The sequence below is a fragment of the Lepus europaeus genome, chromosome 18 (assembly GCF_033115175.1).
Source record: "Lepus europaeus isolate LE1 chromosome 18, mLepTim1.pri, whole genome shotgun sequence".
In the NCBI taxonomy this organism is placed as follows: Eukaryota; Metazoa; Chordata; class Mammalia; order Lagomorpha; family Leporidae; genus Lepus; species Lepus europaeus.
In genome coordinates, this window is record NC_084844.1 from 14,575,404 (window position 1) to 14,592,133 (window position 16,730).

The 16,730-nt window shown below is 46.3% G+C and overlaps 1 protein-coding gene across 1 annotated transcript in view; it reads left to right on the forward strand.

Moving 5' to 3' along the window:
- The first annotated feature begins 483 nt into the window (after positions 1–483).
- Positions 484–16,730, forward strand: part of ERN1 (endoplasmic reticulum to nucleus signaling 1) — a 94,725-nt gene continuing 78,478 nt past the window's right edge. Inside the window, exon 1 of the mRNA XM_062215423.1 lies at positions 484–595. Coding sequence (XP_062071407.1) covers positions 542–595 — 54 coding nt within the window. The 5' untranslated portion in view covers positions 484–541. The remainder of the gene's footprint in view (positions 596–16,730) is intronic.

Consider the following 16,730-nt stretch of genomic DNA (forward strand, 5'->3'; position numbering starts at 1 on the left):
CCGATCTCACCTCGGGAGGAAGATGGAGGCGGGGGTCCCGGCCTCTCCCGATCCAGTCACGCGGCGGGTCCCTGGGCGGAGTCAGTGGCGCCGCCTGAACTTGTTGCCGGTCTCCCCCAGTTCTCGGACGAGGCCCTGGAGCCGGCCGTCCAGCGCTCCCAGCCGCCTCAGGCCGCGGCCGGGTCCACCTCTTCAGCCGCCGCGGGCAGCCCGAGGCCCGGAGCATCCAGGCCCCGCCCCCTGGAGGCCTCGCCCAGGGCCCCGCCTTAGGCTCCGCCCCACCCGGCCATAGGTCCCACCCCTCGACAGGGCCCGCCCCGCCCCGCCTCTTAGCCCCGCCCCGACCGGAAGAAGCGGCGGTGCCGGGCGCTTATAGGGCCGGGAATGGGGGTGCCGCCGCCACCTAGTGAGCTGTGCGTCCGCTGAGGCGCCGCCGCCGCCGCCGCTGCCGCGCTGTCGTCTCGGCGCCCGCGCCCGTCCTCCGACCGCGCCGCCCCCGGAGCCGGCCAGCTGGGCCCGGAGCCAGGGCCGCGTCCCCACCATGCCGGCCCGGCGGTTGCTGCTGTTCCTGGCGCTGCTGCTGCCCAGCTCTGGGGTGAGTGACCCGGGAGGGAGAGCGGCGTGGGGGACCGCTCGCGGCGGGCCGGGTCGTGGCCGGGGGAGGGTCGCTGCGGCCGCCGGGGTCGGAGTTCGGGCTGGGAGGCCGTGTGTGTCCCGCCTGGCCGCTGGCGGGGCGTGGGCGGCGGCGCGGGCCGGAGCGCTGCCCCGGAGGAGTCGTGGCCGCCGCCGGCCACGCCGAGCGTCCGCCACCCCAGCGGCCTCGAGGCCGGCGCGGCTGTCACGGGCAGCGGCTCCAGGAGCAACTTCGTGGCGCTGTGGGCGGCACCTCGGTGTCTTCGGGAGGCCGGGGGCCCCCGCGAGGCCGCCCACCTGCCGGACCCTCCCCACACACAGGTGGGCGCCGGCTCTGCCCGGCAGTGGCCGCGGAAGAGGATGTCCTGTTTTCCAGTCCTTGACCGGACTTTGGGAGAGGGGCGCAGCGGGGCTGGGTGCGCATTCGGACTGGCGGACTGGGTCCTGCTGCCTGCCCTGCAGGTTTCTGGGGAGATTTCCTTATGTGCGCCTGGACTTCGGCGAGAGAGTGAAGAACTGGACCCTTTTAGGACCGCATAGGTCCCGGAGGTGAGGCGGCTCACAACTTCAAGTGCAAGAGCTCCGCGGGCCGCCAGAACTCTCTGGAGATAGGGGCCTGAGAGGGGCCTGGTGCGCCTTGATTTAGCTATTTGCGCCCTTCATTCAGGCTGTGCATTTGGGCACCAAGGCTAAGGAGGACATTTTGTGGACAGGTTGCCCCTCCCCACCCCCCTCTCTGGTTAAAGAACCTGGATCAGTGAGTGCCTTTTTAAAAAACCGTATTGTTCAGGATGTGGGTCTGGCACACGCGGACAGGTTCGGTTTAATGAGTTCTTGAAAGGCACTGTGTGCTCTTTAATATGGCATATCACGTACCAGGTGTCCAGGTGGAGAGCTAACATGTGTGTACCTGGGTGCCAGCGCCCCGGCGAACTCTTTGAACTGGTAAATAATTGTGCTCCTGGAGTAGCAAGCATTTGGAAGCAGCCAAAGTAATCCAGGGGAGCTTTTTCAAATTAAGGAATTTTTAAGACAAAAATTTGTAGATGTTTGTTCATAGTCAAACTTTGTAGGTTAAATTTTTTTTTTTTTTTTTAAATCCATTTTCACAGCTGGGTCAGGTTTGCAACTTGAATATTTCACCTTGGTTTGGTTAACTGCTGCCTGGCCTCTATTCACAACATTTGACATGGAAATCGACCATTTCGTGTCATCAGGGTCTACCCGTATGTGGTATTCTTTTCACATCTTTCTGAAATTTGCTGTTTTTCCATTGGATTCTAGTGTTTTAGTGAGCAAATCACTTAAGCCAAAGAGCCAGAAATAACGATTTAACTTTAGTTGGGGCTATAGTTTCTGTTCCTGTAAACATCTCCACATTGTTTTTAGAAATCCAAACTTCTCAGAGTTCATGGTAGAATATTTTTCAGATGCTTATCAAAAGGTTATGTTTTAGTATAGCAGATTTTTAGATAAAAGGTCAGAATTCCAGTGCTAGAATTTTCTCCCAGTGAAAGTTTAAGAATGATTATTTTAAAATGCTGAGTTAAAGCAAAGTTTGCAGTTAAACTAGGCTGCAGTAACGTGGAGAATGCAATTGCTATAGAATAGACAGACCCGAGTTCTACCTGGTCGCTTGCTAGCTGCACCCTCAGGCAAGTTATTTTACTTCTTAGAGACTCGGTTTCCTGATACTTGAAGTGGGAGGCATCTAATACGGGAAGGAAGGTGCCTTTCATATAGTAGATAATAAATATGCAGTCCCTTTCCCCCCGAGAATGCTTTTTACTCTGTCATCATTTTCTTAATGTTATACTAGGCTGCCTCTGGAAGGAATGTTTTTTGATTAAGAAAATTTGTTTTATTGATGTATTTGGGAGGGCAGGAGGACGAGAAGGGGGAGAGAAAGAGAGAGGGGGGAAAAAATGCTCCCATCCTCTAGATCACTCACCAAAGCCCACAGTGGCCTTGCCCAGGCCAAGGTGGGAGCTGGAGACGTAGTCCAGGCCTCCCACAGGAGTGGCAGGGGTCGAATCACTGGAGCCATCACTGCTGCCCCCGAGTCTGCATCAGCAGGAAGCTGGAGTTGGGAGCCAGAGCCAGGGATGGAACCTCAGATGGGTGCAGGTGTCCTAAGTGCTAGGCCAGATGCATGCTACTGATACACACACACACACACATTTTTAAAAGAGGTTTACTTATTTATTTATTTGAAAGGCAGAGTGACACAGAGAGTGAGAGAGAGAGAGAGATAGAGAGAGAGATAGAGAAAGAGAGAGAACCACCATCCACTGATTGACTTCCCAAATGACTGCAACAGCCAGGGCTGGGCCAGGCTGAAACCATGAGCCAGGAACTCCATCCTAGCCTCCCACGTGGGTGGCAGGGACCCAAGCCCTTGGGCCATGCTTCTTGCCTTCCCAGGTGCATTAGCAGGAACCAGGATCAGAAGTGGAGCAGCTGGAACTTGAACCTGCACTCCAGTGCGGACTGCTGGCAGTGTTTTAACTGGCTGGGCCACAGTAGCAGTCCCTGATACTGCTTTCTGATTGAAGTATCTCGTGCTGTGGAGGCAACACTGTGGTTTTCTTTCAGTGTGTATCTGAGCCATTGACTTACTATGGATAGAGGCTTTAGGCTACCAGAAGGTAATAACATCACATGAATATTAAGCACGTGAAGATGCCTTTTGTTAATCCAGAATGTGTTTATTTAATCAGTGTTTTCTCTTTCTTCCCAGGCCTGTATCTTGTTCCTAGTGTGTGTTAGTGCCACATCATCACTGTCATTAGGCTTCATTTTATGGTGGTGAAGTCCCATTTCTCTCAGTTATCAGAGATTGGTAGCATGTCAGGCCAGAGACTGATTTTTGGCTAGAATACATGAACTTGTTTTTATTTGGTCACTATTTTGGTTTTAGAGGAGGGGGAAAACTCACTGAAAACAGATCCTTGTGTGCATTGAAACAGACTGTATCTGACAGATGTGTCTTTCTTTTTTTAAGATTTATTTATTTTATTTGAAAGAGTTACAGAGAGGCTGAGGCAGAAAGTGAGAGAGAGAGAGACACAGAGAGACAGAGAGAGAGAGGTCTTCCATCTGCTGGTTCACTCCCCAGATGGCCACAATGGCTGGAGCTGCGCCAATCCGAAGCCAGGAGCCAGGGGCTTCTTCTGGGTCTCCCACGTGGGTATGTGGGCCCAAGCACTTGGGCCATCTTCTGCTTTCCCAGGCCATAGCAGAGAGCCGGATCAGAAGTGGAGCAGCTGGGACTCGGACTGCGCCCATATGGGATGCCGACACTGCAGGTGGTGGCTTTACCCGCTACACCACCGTGCTGGCCCCAGATGAGTCTTAAGTAGAAATGTCCTTTCTTATCATTTATTCTGGTATTTATCACTGCTTCATGAGTTATCTTAATGGATGATATCAAGCTACTAATACTGAGGCTATGGCTAAAATGTTTCATTATGTTTATGTCATAGGGGCTGCTGGTTGTAAAATTAAACTGTAGTTGTGCACCTGTGTATTGTATCCTTAATTCCTTTGCCAACACAGCTTTTGGCACTAGTATGGCTTCTCAGAGCACAGTAGAAAACATGTATGAGTATTACTCTTGAGTTCAGTGATAGACCATATTCCTGAATGTAGATCCAGTGAACCACGCAAAGCTTTTTTCATATCTGAATAGAATAGTGCCACCTACATGGAATTGCTGGATATAGGTTTGTTTGTTTTTTTTGCCTGCCTCAGGTTTTTCTTTTTCTTTCTTTTAAGATTTTTTGATTTTATTTGAAAAGAATAGTGACAGAGATCTTCCATCCCCTGGATCACTCCCCAAAATGCCTCCAACAGCCAAAGCTGGGCCAAGCTGAAGCTAGAAGCTAGGAACTCCATCTAGGTCTCCATGTAGGTGGCAGGGACCCAAGTACTTGAGCCATCACCTGCTAGATTATGCATTAGCAGGAAACTAGATCAGGAACGTGGAGTAACAGGGACTGGAACCAGGCACTCTGACATGGGATATAGGTGTCCCAAACAGGGGCTTAACCCACTGGGCCACAGCGCCCGCCCCTGCCTCAAGTTTTGACTCCACTTCTCATGTTGAACAATCATTGAATAACTATTCCATTGGAAACCCTTTTGGTTCAAGATCCAAAGTAATCTGTAGGTTTGATGTTTTGTGTGTTTTACTAATTACAAGATCTCCCTGAAGAAATGATAGTGGAGAAAGAACCTAATGTATCATTTTAAGGGATTTGGTTTTTATTATTCTCAAATAACTTGGGGCCTGTAACCTAGCAATGTGATTAGAGTATGATGCTAGCTTAAAAAATAGGAATGATGAATCATAGCCTGTGAATAATGAACCTACTGGGTGAATGTATTTCCCAGGAGCCGGAGATTTTTCCCCTATCCTTATCTTTACCCATATTCCATATTTGGTTTCAAGCTTCCCTGTCTCATTGTAGCGGGTTGTCAGAGATATACAGATGAGCATGATGGACCAGGTACAGACTGGAAAAACTGGGACTTAAACTAATTTTAAGGCTTTTGCATGCATTGCTTTTTAAAATTTTAAGTTAGTTTTGGATGGTCTCCATAACACTTGTTATCTAATGGTCTTTGTTCATGTACAAATACACAGCAATATAAAAGTGTAAAAATAGCTATTCTCTGTTTTGTTTAGTTTTATTCCCCCTAGTATTTCCTACAACCTGTTTGGAAACATTGTGAGAACAGCATCAAATTTGCCACTTTAGTATTGCCTTCATAAACCAGAATCAGTGCAAAAAGCAGTTGAGCTTCTGTGCCCAGCACACTGGGGCTGGAGTCAAAACTGATCAGGGTTGACTTGATAGTAAGTTGTGCTTGTCTAACGATTACCCCACAGGGCCTGTGGTCATGGATATTGTTTCCAGTTTTCAGCTATTATATGGAAAGGTGTATTTCTTTTTTTCAAATCTTTTGCATGTTTTATACTTTGTGTATAATTACATGGAGAGATTTAAAAATTCAAAGTAGTCATAATCATAGTAATTGTTAGGATAGATAAGCCTAAATTTAAAGAAAAAAACTAACCTCCTCTACTATCCAAATATTACCTCTGTTAACATTTTTAACAGCTTTACTGAGATACTGTACCTACAGTTCACACATTTAATGTGTATAATTCAGTAATTTTTAATATATCCACAGAATTTGCAGCATTACCACAGTCAGTTTTAGAATATTTTCATAATCCTACAAAGAAACTCCATACCCAGTACTGTTACTGCCATTTCTCCCACACCACCTAGTTGCTGGCAACCACTGATCCACTTTCTGTCTCTGTAGATTAGCCTATTCTGGACATTTCATATAGATCATATGTATGTGTGTTTTGTATCTGGCTTCTTTAGCATTGTATTGTCACTAGTCATCCATGTGTCAATACCTAATTCCTTTTTATTGTTGAGTAATATCCCGTAATATGGATGTGTCACATTGTGTTTATCCATTCAGCAGTTGATAGACACTTGAGTAATTTCTACTTTTTGACTATTAAGAATAATGCTGCTGTGAACATTTGGGTACAAGTTTTTGAATGGATGTATATTCATTTTTCTTGTGCATATGAGAGTTGTTTTAAAAAGTTCATGGGAGATGGAATTAAATGTTTATTTTGGAAAAAAATTTTGAAATCTGTGAATAATTGTTTGTCATACATGTTTTCCATGATCTTTTTTAATGCCTACATATGTGTGAATTTCAAAACTTTGGAACCAAAATAAACTTAACATTTTAATGTCATTTTCCATAACCTTGTTGTTTTTTTTTTCAAAGATATATTTACTTATGTGAAAGGCAGAGCTACAGAGAGAGAGGGAGAGACATAGGGCTCTTACATCCACTGGTTCATTCCCCAAATGACTACAACAGCTGGGGCTGGGCCGGGCTGGAGCCAGGAACTCCATCTGCATTTCCCACATGGGCGGCAGAGGCACAAGTACCTGGGCCATCTTCGCTGCCTTCCCAGACACACTAGTGGGAAGCTGAATTGGAAGTGAAGTGGCTAGAATTCGAACCAGTATTCCCATATGGGATGTTGGCATTGCAAGTGATGGCGTAACCCACTGCACCACAACACTGGCACCTTCCATGAATTTTTTGATGTAACCTTGTATACCTAGGAATGGGCTGGGTCAGATGGTAACTCTTTGTTTAAACGTTTGAGGAACTGCAAGACTGTTTTCCAAAGAAGCTGCACTATTTTCTATTTACAACACAGTGTATGAGGGCTCAGATTTTTCCATATCCTTAACTACACTTGTTATTATCTTTCTGATTTTATTATTGTCTTTCTTATTTGAGTCAGGCTAATGGGTGTAAACTGATAACTCGTTATGTTTTTTATTTTTCCATTGACTGTAGTAATTGTCCATATTTATGGGGCACAATATGGCATTTCTTTTTTTTTTTTTAATTTATTTATTTGGCACCCACATGGGATGCTGACGCTTCAGGCCAGGGCGTGAACCTGCTGTGCCACAGTGCCAGCCCCGTGACTTTGATTTGAGAGTAACCTACCTCCTAGTATTTAAGATTCTTTGTATGATCAGTTGTGAGGCCATTTGAAATTTTGCCTCAATACTGTTTATAAATCAAAGTTGATGCATGGGGCCCCATGGGAGACCTGGAAGAAGCTCCTAGCTCTTGGCTTCAGGTTGGCACAGCTCTGGCCATTGTGGCCGACTGGGGAGTGAACCATCGGATGGAAGACTCTCTCTGCCTCTCCTCTCTCTGTGTAACACTGACTTCAAATAAATAAATCTTTTAAAAAAAAGTTGATGCAGAGGACAATGTTGTGGTACAACAGGGTAAGTGCCACTTGTGCCACCAGCTTTCTGCGAGTGCTGGTTGGAGTCCCAGCTGTTCCACTTCCCATCTAGCTCCTTGTTAATGAGCCTGGGAAAGCAGCTCACGATGGCTCAGCACTTGGAGCTCTGCCACCCACCTGGGAGACCCAGATGGAGTTCCTGGCTCTTGACTTCCGCCTGGCCAAGTCCCAACTTGTGCTCATTTGGGGAGTGAACCAGTGGTTGTAAAATATCTTCCTCTCTCTCATTCTCCCTCTCAAATGAATGAATGAATAAATAAATAAGTAAATTTTAAAGCAAAAGAGTTGATGCGTTGTTTGTCTCTTTTGGAGGCTGTAGTTCTTAAAACATGTCACTTACCCATCATATTGCTATTTTTCCTAGGAATATTAAAGTAGCACCTGACGATAAGGTAATGCCTTTGGTGTTTTGTTTTGCTTTTGCCACAAACATGTCTGAATTTATTTTCCCAAAAGAATGTGTCCCTTTCAAAATAATTACCCCTTCAGGGTCAATTTAAATGTTATAAAAATAAGTCTTTTTAAAGTAGCTTTTCAGTTACTATTTAACCCACTTAAGGGCCCAGCGCTGTGGCCCAGTGGGTTGAGCCATCAGATACAGTGCCAGCATCCCATATAGTCACCGGTTCAAGTCCTGGCTGCTCTACTTCCAATCCAGCTCCCTGCTGATGTGCCTGGAAAAGCAGTGGAGGATGGTCTAAATCCTTGGGCCCCTGCACCCAAGTGGAAGACCCAGAAGAAGCTCCTGACTCTTGGCTTTGGCCTGGCCAGCCCAAGGTGTTGCTGCCATTTGGGGAATGAACCAGCAGATGAAAGATTCATTCTCTCTCTCTCTCCCCCCTCCCCCTTCTCTCTCTAACTCTGCCTTTCAAATAAATAAATAAATAAATAAAGTCTTAAAAATGAAACTTTTAAAAAATATTTATTCATAAGCCAATTGTCATACTACTTAAAACATTTCCCAATTCCTTCCAATCTTTGCTTCACTCTGCAGTTTTGATCAAAAATTACTCAGTTTAATTACATGATATATTGAGGGCAGTTGGATTTGATTTTCAGTTGTTTATTAAATGATCCATGCTGGGGCTGGCACTGTGGCATAGTGGGTAAAACTACTGCCTGCAGTGCTGGGATCCCATATGGGTGCTGGTTTGAGTTCTGGCTGCTCCACTTCCAATCCAGGTCTCTGCTATGGCCTGGGAAAGCAGTAGAAGATGGCTCAAGTCATTGGGCCCCTACATCTGTGTGGGAGGCCCAGAAGAAGCTCCTGGCTCCTGGCTTTGAATCGGCGCAGCTCCAGTTGTTGTGGCCATTTGGGGAATGAACCAGTGGATAGAAGACTTCTCTTTTTCTGCCTCTGCCTCTCTGTAACTCTGCCTTTCAAATAAATAAATATTAAAAAAAAAAAAAAAGAATTCATCCTCAAATGAGTGGGACTTTTTTTTTTAACCTCTTAGGGAATTCAAAAATATATTTTTTCAAGGGAATTAAAAAAAAAAAATCCAGAACAGTTTTAGCCATGGGGGCATATATAAATAAAGGTAAAGCTTCCCAAGGTAACTCTGGAGTGTTTTAGACTGAGATGGGGGCTTGGCCGTCTAGTCCAACAAGTCTCAAGTTTCCCCAGCAAAGTGCAAGAAAATACAGTGCACCTCCCTGGGTAACCCTGGTAGTGCACTAGAGCCTTGGAGGGTGATGTTTGGGGCATGTACCCCCTCGTGACCCTTCCCTCCCAAGATGGAGAAAGTCACTGTCCTGCCCTGCCACCCAGGGTAGACAGATGAGGAAGCTGAGCTGAGAGATGGCTGTGGCGTATCCCAGGTCATACATGAGGAACAGGACTGGACCTGGAGCGCAATTCTCCCGGTTCCCTCAGAAGAGCAGCCCCTGCAGTGCCTGTGTTCTGGTGCATTTGTTAGAACAAGTCAGTGCAGCTCTTCCAGTTGTACTGAGGGGCTGACCAAGCCAGATTGCCAAGAGGCGTGGAGTCTCAGGACCAGCCAGTGGGTTTCCTGTGAGTTCAGGGCAGTGCTCAGCCAATGCTCTGCCTCCGTCCACAGAAGCTGTGGTCTCCTCCCTTTGTGGCAGGACGATGACGATGCTGCTGCCTTCCTCTGAGAAGCTCTAGCAGAAACTGATCATTTTCAACTTTGAGGCCAACTCTTGAGAAAGGGGGGATTAAGAGGCCACCAAACCTAATTCACAGTTTGTTTGTTTCTTTGCCTGAGGTCTAATAATATCCAGGCAGGTGCGTGTTTTCCAGTAACTTCTCACCAGCTAGTATGTCTAAAACAGCAAAACTGAAAGTTCCTGTCTAGAAGCCTTTAACCAAAGTTACTGTTTCTTAGTACAGTCAGCCTTCACCAAGACGTCCTGAAAAGACAGAACTCTCTAGTTGTCAAGCTGCTTCCAGGTGTTGGCTTTTTGCTGGGCCAAGCATTTCTGGTACCAGGAGGGAGTCTGTGATGAAGAGAGAGGGACAGTCACGATAGAGGGATTCAGATGAACTTAAGTGGGTCTCAGAAGCAGAGTACAATGTGCTGGGTATGTGTCTCACTTCCCTTGCTGGTCTGTCCTGGAGGATGGGGACCTCCTTGCTTATCTTTGCACTATTGGTGCCATTTAGCGCAGTATGTTGGCCACACTCACTGTAGTGGGCACTTAGTAAATTCTTACTCAGTTCTTCTTTGTGGCCTCATTAAGACTAATAAAACAAGGTGTTTTTAATCGTCAAGCAAGTGGCCCGTAGGGTTGTTTTTTTGGGGGGGTGTGGCGGGGGGAGGGCAGTGTTACTTCAGCTGTATTCTATATTCTTTTATGGAGAATCTCACCAGGAGCATTTATTTCTGCAGGATTAGAGGAGCTTCTGGAATACTTGCTTGGGTGGACATGACCCTCTGGGTCATGTGTGATGTCATTTTGATGGTGCCTCATGTCCGTAATGAGATTATTTTTCCCATTGCCAGTCCCTGTGAGATAAATGGTTTGTGATCATTCCGTGTCAGTTTCATTTTTCACTCAGCATGATGTTTCACTGTTAAAAAATGAACCTTGATCCAGCGTTGTCCTCTTATGTATTAAACATGATTTCCTTAGTAGACTAATTTATAATCAATTCAAAAGCATCCTGTTCAACAGTGGATTATTCCCCACCTGCCACCTCATTTCACATGAGGGAATAATTGTTTGTCTAGGCCACAGGCGTATTTGTCATGGAAACTGAATTTTTTCATACATTTTTGAACCAACAGTGCTGTCAGATCCCTAGAACCTGACGTAGTCACTGATCTCTGGTTGAATTAGAGGAGTTTGTTGACTAAGATAAATCAGAGGTCTTTTCTCTTAAATGGGCCATGGCTTCTGGGGGTACCTCTGGGAGAGAGAGAAACACCTGTACAGAGGCCACCTCTGCAAGTCCCATTGATCACGGGGGCGCTGCCTCCTGGCTGGTAACCCGGAGTCACATGGGCGGCCTTTTACAGGCCCAGACTCCATCCAGTGAGTAAACTCAGAATCACTGCACTTGAGGCTCATGTCTTTTTTTTTTTTTTTTTTTTCTATTTAAAAAACGTTTTAAGCCCCAGGTAAAAAGAAAACCTGTCATTTGTGGCAACATGGATGAAACTAGGGGATGTTATGTTAGTGAAATAAGCCAGTCACAGAAAGACAAATATCACATATTCTCACTCATATGTGGAAGCTACATAAATTGATCTCATAGACGTAGAGAGTAGAATAGTGGTTACTAGAGGCTGAGAAGGGGTGGACTGAGAGCTGCCAGTGGTTGGGTACAAACGTACACTTAGGAGGAGAAAGTTCTAGTGTTCTGTAGCACAGATGGGTGACTATAGTTAACAATAATTGTAGATTTCAAAATTATCGGAAAGGCTTTTAAATGTTCCCAATGGAAAAATATTTGAGATGATGGAAATACTGATCACCCTGATTTGATCATTACATGTTGTATGCATGCATGTATTGAAATAACACACTGTATCCCTTAAATATGTACAATTATGTGTCTGTTTTTAAAAAAGGAACTTTCCTATCAGGGTGGGAATGTATGTGTTGGAAGCAAATGGTGGGAAGGTAGAGTTGGTGGCACTCCCTTCCGCTTTCCAAGTGACAGCTGCATAGCTGGGTGTTTACCAGTCAGCCAGAGCCCGGCAGCCTCCCTCCATGAGTACGTCCAGCCAAGGCAGAGTGGAGGGGCCTGAGCAGATTGTGGGAAATGACTGGTCAGTTGTCTCAGCACCTGGACTAATCCCAGTTGTTACTCAGAGAATCCAATTAGCTGATTTAGAAGCAAGAGGAAACTCAGTGCTAAGTATCACAGTGACTGAGCTAGACCAGATCTAAAGCTGTGCTGGGCCCAGGTAGACCAACGTCAGTAGAATTGAGAGCCCAGTGTTTGAGGACAGCCTGGGAACGGAGCCTGGCACCTGCCTTAAGACAGCTGTGTGTGTTCCAGCACCAAGGGTTTCCTGATAGAACTTTGTGGTGAAGGGGAATCCCAGCGGCAGCTCCAGGTCTGCACTCCTTGAGAGACCGGTAGACATAGCGGATCATCGTCATGGTTTTAAAATGTAATTTATAGGCACAGTCTCATGTAGACATGTGTAGACCCTGTCAAGGCAGTGTATTCTTTCAGTGAGGGGGAGTGGGGAGGTGAGGGGTTCTGTGCTAGCTGTGAGACTTTGGGCAAATAAATTGTTCTGACCACCCCTGCCTCATCTGTAAAACAAAGTGATGGATTGCACCAAAATAAACTTACCTTCTAATTCTGTTTTTCCTTGACTTTTCTGAAGTATGCTATTATAATACAAAGCATCATTATATGTTAATGAGCTACACAATGACCCTAGCCATATGGGGAGTGAACCAGCATTGGAAGTTCTGTATCTCTCTCTCTCTCTCTCCATTTCTGTACCTTTTAAATAAATAAATCTTAAAAAACAAAAACAAAAACCTACACTCCCCTTCACTTTAGGAGATGGTTAGTTTCAGAGCCTATAGCATGTATGTGTACTTGAAGTCAGCCTTCTGGTCCCATATACCATTAGTTTATTTCTGTGGTATTTCTTTTCCCTGCCCTGAATACAAAGTGAATCAGATTATTGCCAATACACAGTGTTACAGTATTTTGAGATAAGTGGAAACATTGGGATCTTGAAAGATGGGAATTGGAAATGACAGTATTCAAAGGCATCAAGACTTACAGACTCTCTCAAGCTCAGATGTGGATTTCGGACATGTTTTGATTGGTTGGAGCTAGAAGACTCCTCAGGATAGGCTGAGAGTAGATGAGGGCCTGATAAATTGTGGGCCATCAGACTGTAAGGCATCATCCAACTCAGTCTTCTTTATAGAACCAGAAACTGATGCCCAGACACACTTAACGACCCAGAGCCCAAACCAGGACACGTGTCGGTGTGCCTCACTCAGTCTTCTCTCAGCGTTATTCACCCCCCGCAAAGAAATCTATTGTATGTGCCAGGCTTGTGAGGATATCCAGGGACTTTGATATTTTTAAAAAACTTTGAGTTTCGAGTTTTGTGTACGTGGGCTAAGCCAAGGAATGAGAAAAGTTGACCTGAACAGGGAGGGTGCTGTGCGCTCAGAATCAGGGAATTTGGCTAGGCAGGGTGTGGGAATGCTGTCAAGGCAGGTTCAGGAGGTGTGGCTGCGGTCTTGCTGACCTTCCCCTGCCTGTATTTTCATAGTCCTCTACCAGATAGTAAACCCCATGGAGGCAGGCATTTTATAGGCCTTGGGGCTCCAGTGCCCATACTTTACAGGACCCTTCTTTCTGTATCTACACAGTCCAGTCTGTGGGTGGGGTCAAAGTCAGTGAACCTTAAGAAAGAGTTGGAACTGGAGGAGTCAGCCAACAAGAAGTGTGAGACAGGGAATGCCTGGAAGAGATTGAGAAATGGTTCCAGCCCTTGCCGGTCTGCCTGGGGAATGTGCAGCTGTGATCCAGTGACTGACTTCTCCGAAATGGTTCGTGCTCCCTGGATGCTGCAGCAAAATGGCGCAGGAACTGACTGCCGTTGTGGTGCCGATGGGGCACTTGGGAGATAAAGGGCTGGTTTGATTGCTTGAGCCTCAGAGGGAGCATTCTGATGCCAGGTGGATGTTTGGCCAAAGAAGGCCATTGACAGGGGCTCTGGGGAAGCAAGAGACCTCGCATTGGGTTTGTCCTGAAGTCCAGCTTTCGTCACAAAACAGTCTCTTTGTTAGCCTTTCCCATGGACTTTAGGTGTGCTGTGCTCTTTATTTCACTGTAAACCAGCTGAGTAACATCAGTCTAATGTTAGTATAAATTAAAACACTAGTGACAGCTCACCTAGGGTGTTAACACAGCGTCTGTGGTGCGTATGTCAAATGCTTCACCTTAAAGAAGTGGTTTTTTTTCCTTCCAGATTTGCTTTACAGTGTTAGGAGCAGCACACCTTCCATAAGCTGCATAGGAAACAAGAAGTGGCCGGCGCTGTGGCTCAACAGGCTAATCCTCTGCCTTGCGGCGCCGGCACACTGGGTTCTAGTCCTGGTCGGGGCACCGGATTCTGTCCCAGTTGCCCCTCTTCCAGGCCAGCTCTCTGCTATGGCCCGGGAAGGCAGTGGAGGATGGCCCAAGTGCTTGGGCCCTGCACCCCATGGGAGACCAGGAGAAGCACCTGGCTCCTGCCTTCGGATCAGCGCAGCGCGCCGGCTGTGCTGGCCATTGGAGGGTGAACCAATGGCAAAGGAAGACCTTTCTCTCTGTCTCTCTCTCTCACTGTCCACTCTGCCTGTCAAAAAAAAAAAAAAAAAAAAAAAAAAAAAAGGAAACAAGAAGTGTAAAACAAGATTCTGATTTTCAGGCCCACTCTGTCTCAGTGAACACTTGGGCTTTTGCCTGGTTCCCCAGGCTCTTGTTCCCTTCCCTCTCTGCTTTCACTCTGGCCAGTTTTGCTAAATCCTCAAACGTAGTCTTAGGGCCTTTGTGCAGGCTGTTCCCTCTGCCCAGGAAATTCTTCTCTACTTCCTAGAGATCTTAACTCAGTTGTTACTGTTTCAGGAAAAGCTTCTTCCATACTGTGAGTACTCTTCACTCCCAACACACACACATGTCATGAGACCAAATTATCTTCTCCTGGTATGCCCATGTTATTTTTTTAATGATTTATTTATTTGAAAAGCAGAGTGAAAGATTTTCTATCCATTGGTTTACTCTCCAGGTGGCCTCAACAGCCAGATCTGGGCCAGGCCAGAGCAAGGAGCCAGGAACTCAATTCTGATCTCCACATGGGTGGCGGGGGCCCAAGTGCTTGGACCACCATGCACTGCCTTCCTAGGTGTATTATCAGGAAGCTGCTTTGTAAAAGGAGTCGTTGGGATTGAACAGGTGCTCTGGTGTGGAATGCTGGCGTCACAAGTGCAGCTTAACTCTCTGAGGCAGAACACCTGCTCCATACTCACGGTTCCAATGTCTTTATAATATCTACTGCAGATTTTTCAGTCTGTGTTTGTGTGATTATTTGATTGCTGTGTTCTCTCTCAGACTATAAGCTCCGTGATGGTATTCAGATCTCTTGTGATTAAATGCTACTCCTCATAGAGTTCTTGATTGTTAATAGTGGTGTTCACTGTAAGCTAGGCACTATTCCCAGTGCTACTTGTGTTTTAACTCTTTCAGTAACCTTCTAAAGATTTATTTATTTATTTGAAAGGCAGCATGATGGAGAGAAGGAGAGAGAGTGAGAGAGAGAGAGAGAGATATCGAGAGATCTTCCATCCACTGGTTCACTCCCCAAATGTCTGCAATGGCTGGGGCTGGGCCAGGCTGAAACCAGGAGTCAGGAGCTACTTCTGAGTCTCCCAAGTGGGTACAGGGCCCCAAGGACTTGGGCCATCTTCCACTGTTTTCTCAGGTGCCTCAGCAGAGAGCTGGATTGGAAGTGGAGCAGCGAGGACTTGAACCAGTGCCCACATGGGATGCCAGTCTTGCAGGTGGTATCTTAATCTAGTATGCCACAATGCCAACCTCAAGATTTTTTTTTAATTTACTTGAAAGGCATAGTGACACACAGAGAGAGGGAGATGTAACAAGAGATATCCCATCTATTAGTTCACTCCTTGAATGGTCACAATAGCCAGGACTGGGCCAGGCTGAAGCCAGGAGCTAGGAGCTTCATCTGGGTCTCCTAAGTGGATGCAGGGATCCAAGGACTTGGGCCATCCTCTGCTGCTTTCCTAGCCACATCAGCAGGAAGCCGGATCAGAAGTGGAGCAGCCAGGGCTCTTCACTGGCACCCATATGGGATGCTGGCACTGCAGGGGGCAGCTTAACCCACCAAGCCACAGCACCACCCCCAGCACTGAGTCTGTTCTGTCTGCCCAGGGGAGTAACAGATAGGGAACAATTGAGATTTGAGACAGAGTAGATAATCAGGTTTTTGAGTTTTATTTACTTTCGATGATATCTTTGGCTGTCACTAGTTTCTTTTATTAAATGATCTTTGTTGATATTTATATAACTCTTGCTTTTGAAATTCTTAACATTTATTTTGCTTTCTTACTATGTAGAGAGATATTCCTGTTCTTTAGTTTTCAAAAGAAAAAACAGATTTGGGAGCTTAGCCCCCTTCCCCTCCAATCCAGATACCCACATAATTCACTTTTTGGACCCCAAAAAGTTGGCAGTAAGCCTGGATAGCCTGCAGAGTACAGAAGCTGACCAGGACGGTGCCTTCAGCAAGGAAGATTCTTGGGAAAATTGAGCCTGTTGTAGACTAAGTCCTGTAAAAATGCCCCCTGAGCTGTGCCTACCCTGGACAGCCGATTTTCCTTTTTCAGGAGGGAGTTATGTTTTCTGATGGCTTCTTCCTTGAGCCCAAACGTTTGCTATCTCCTTGTTGGTAATTCTTTCCTGCTCTGTTTCCTGCAGTCCCTTGATAAGCTGGAGAAAGCAGCGTTCTTTGATCTGGACCAGTTCCTCGTGCTTTCTCCCCACTTCTCAGTCTCGGTTTGTGAGTTGCGGCTCTGTCGAGGTAGTTTTGCCAGCAGTCTTCTAAGCAGTTTCTCATGCTTTCCTATCTCTTTCCAAATGTGTGAGAATTGAGTAAATATCACTTCTCAGTTGAGCCTAAAAACAGAAACCCTTGCTGAAGTTACGGAACTCTTTTCCACCTGAAGAAGTTGATAACTAAGCCTCCTTTTTTTGTGAGCATCT